Source organism: Trachymyrmex cornetzi, unplaced genomic scaffold, assembly GCF_001594075.2.
Source record: "Trachymyrmex cornetzi isolate Tcor2-1 unplaced genomic scaffold, Tcor1.1 scaffold112, whole genome shotgun sequence".
NCBI lineage: Eukaryota > Metazoa > Arthropoda > Insecta > Hymenoptera > Formicidae > Trachymyrmex > Trachymyrmex cornetzi.
Window position 1 is genome coordinate 418,595 of NW_017295676.1, and position 775 is coordinate 419,369.

Genomic DNA, 775 nt, shown 5'->3' on the forward strand with positions numbered 1-775 from the left:
TGATATTACTAAGTCCTTTTTTTGCATAAACGTGTATGGCCAGCCTTATCAACAATTGTTGCTATCGTTTAGCGATAGCCAATGTAAGAACGATCCTGGAAAAAACGCGTCTCTCATTGGTTGTTGCGTGATAGTGACAATCGTCAAGAAGACATTATAAAATGCCGCTACTAATTTGAAACCGCTCATATATATATAAAAACCGTCAAACACAGCATCAGTCATATGAGTTAGTTGGAGTTGTGAATTGTACGGAATTAAAAATCCATTATGTCCCGCATAATGATAATATTATTTGCCTTCGGATTAGCGATATTTGTTGCTGCAGGTAACTATACATTTAATAACATTGATTTTCTGTATTTTTATAAAAAAAATTTGCTGATGTAGTATAAGTTAATAAATATTTGTTTTTTGTCGGAATGTTTTTATGAAATGGCTCATTAAGCACAAAAATATCTAAGTTATATTTACAATAGGGTAACTCCGGTATATACGCCGCGCTGGAATTTACGCCGCGTAAGTCAGAAAAAATAGAAGAAGTGGGGGTAATTTTCTCGCAACTACTCGCGCTGTTACATGCCTTTATGTTATATTAGTATTGAGTTATAATTTTAGCTTCTTACTGTTAATATTAATGAAATTATTGTAAGTTGAATCGATTTGTCACTGTGTGTGTAACAAATAGCATCATCATAAATTATAATCTATATAAAATGATTACTGTAAGGCGTGTAAAAGACCTAGTGGTTATTTCGCGATACATACGTGTAGA

At 32.6% G+C, this 775-nt stretch overlaps 1 protein-coding gene across 1 annotated transcript in view; it reads left to right on the forward strand.

Annotated features, from left to right (window-relative positions):
- The first annotated feature begins 214 nt into the window (after positions 1–214).
- The window catches only part of LOC108763859 (uncharacterized), a 2,130-nt gene continuing 1,569 nt past the window's right edge, over positions 215–775 (forward strand). Inside the window, exon 1 of the mRNA XM_018511776.1 lies at positions 215–328. Within this exon, the coding sequence (XP_018367278.1) occupies positions 271–328 (58 nt within the window). The 5' untranslated portion in view covers positions 215–270. The remainder of the gene's footprint in view (positions 329–775) is intronic.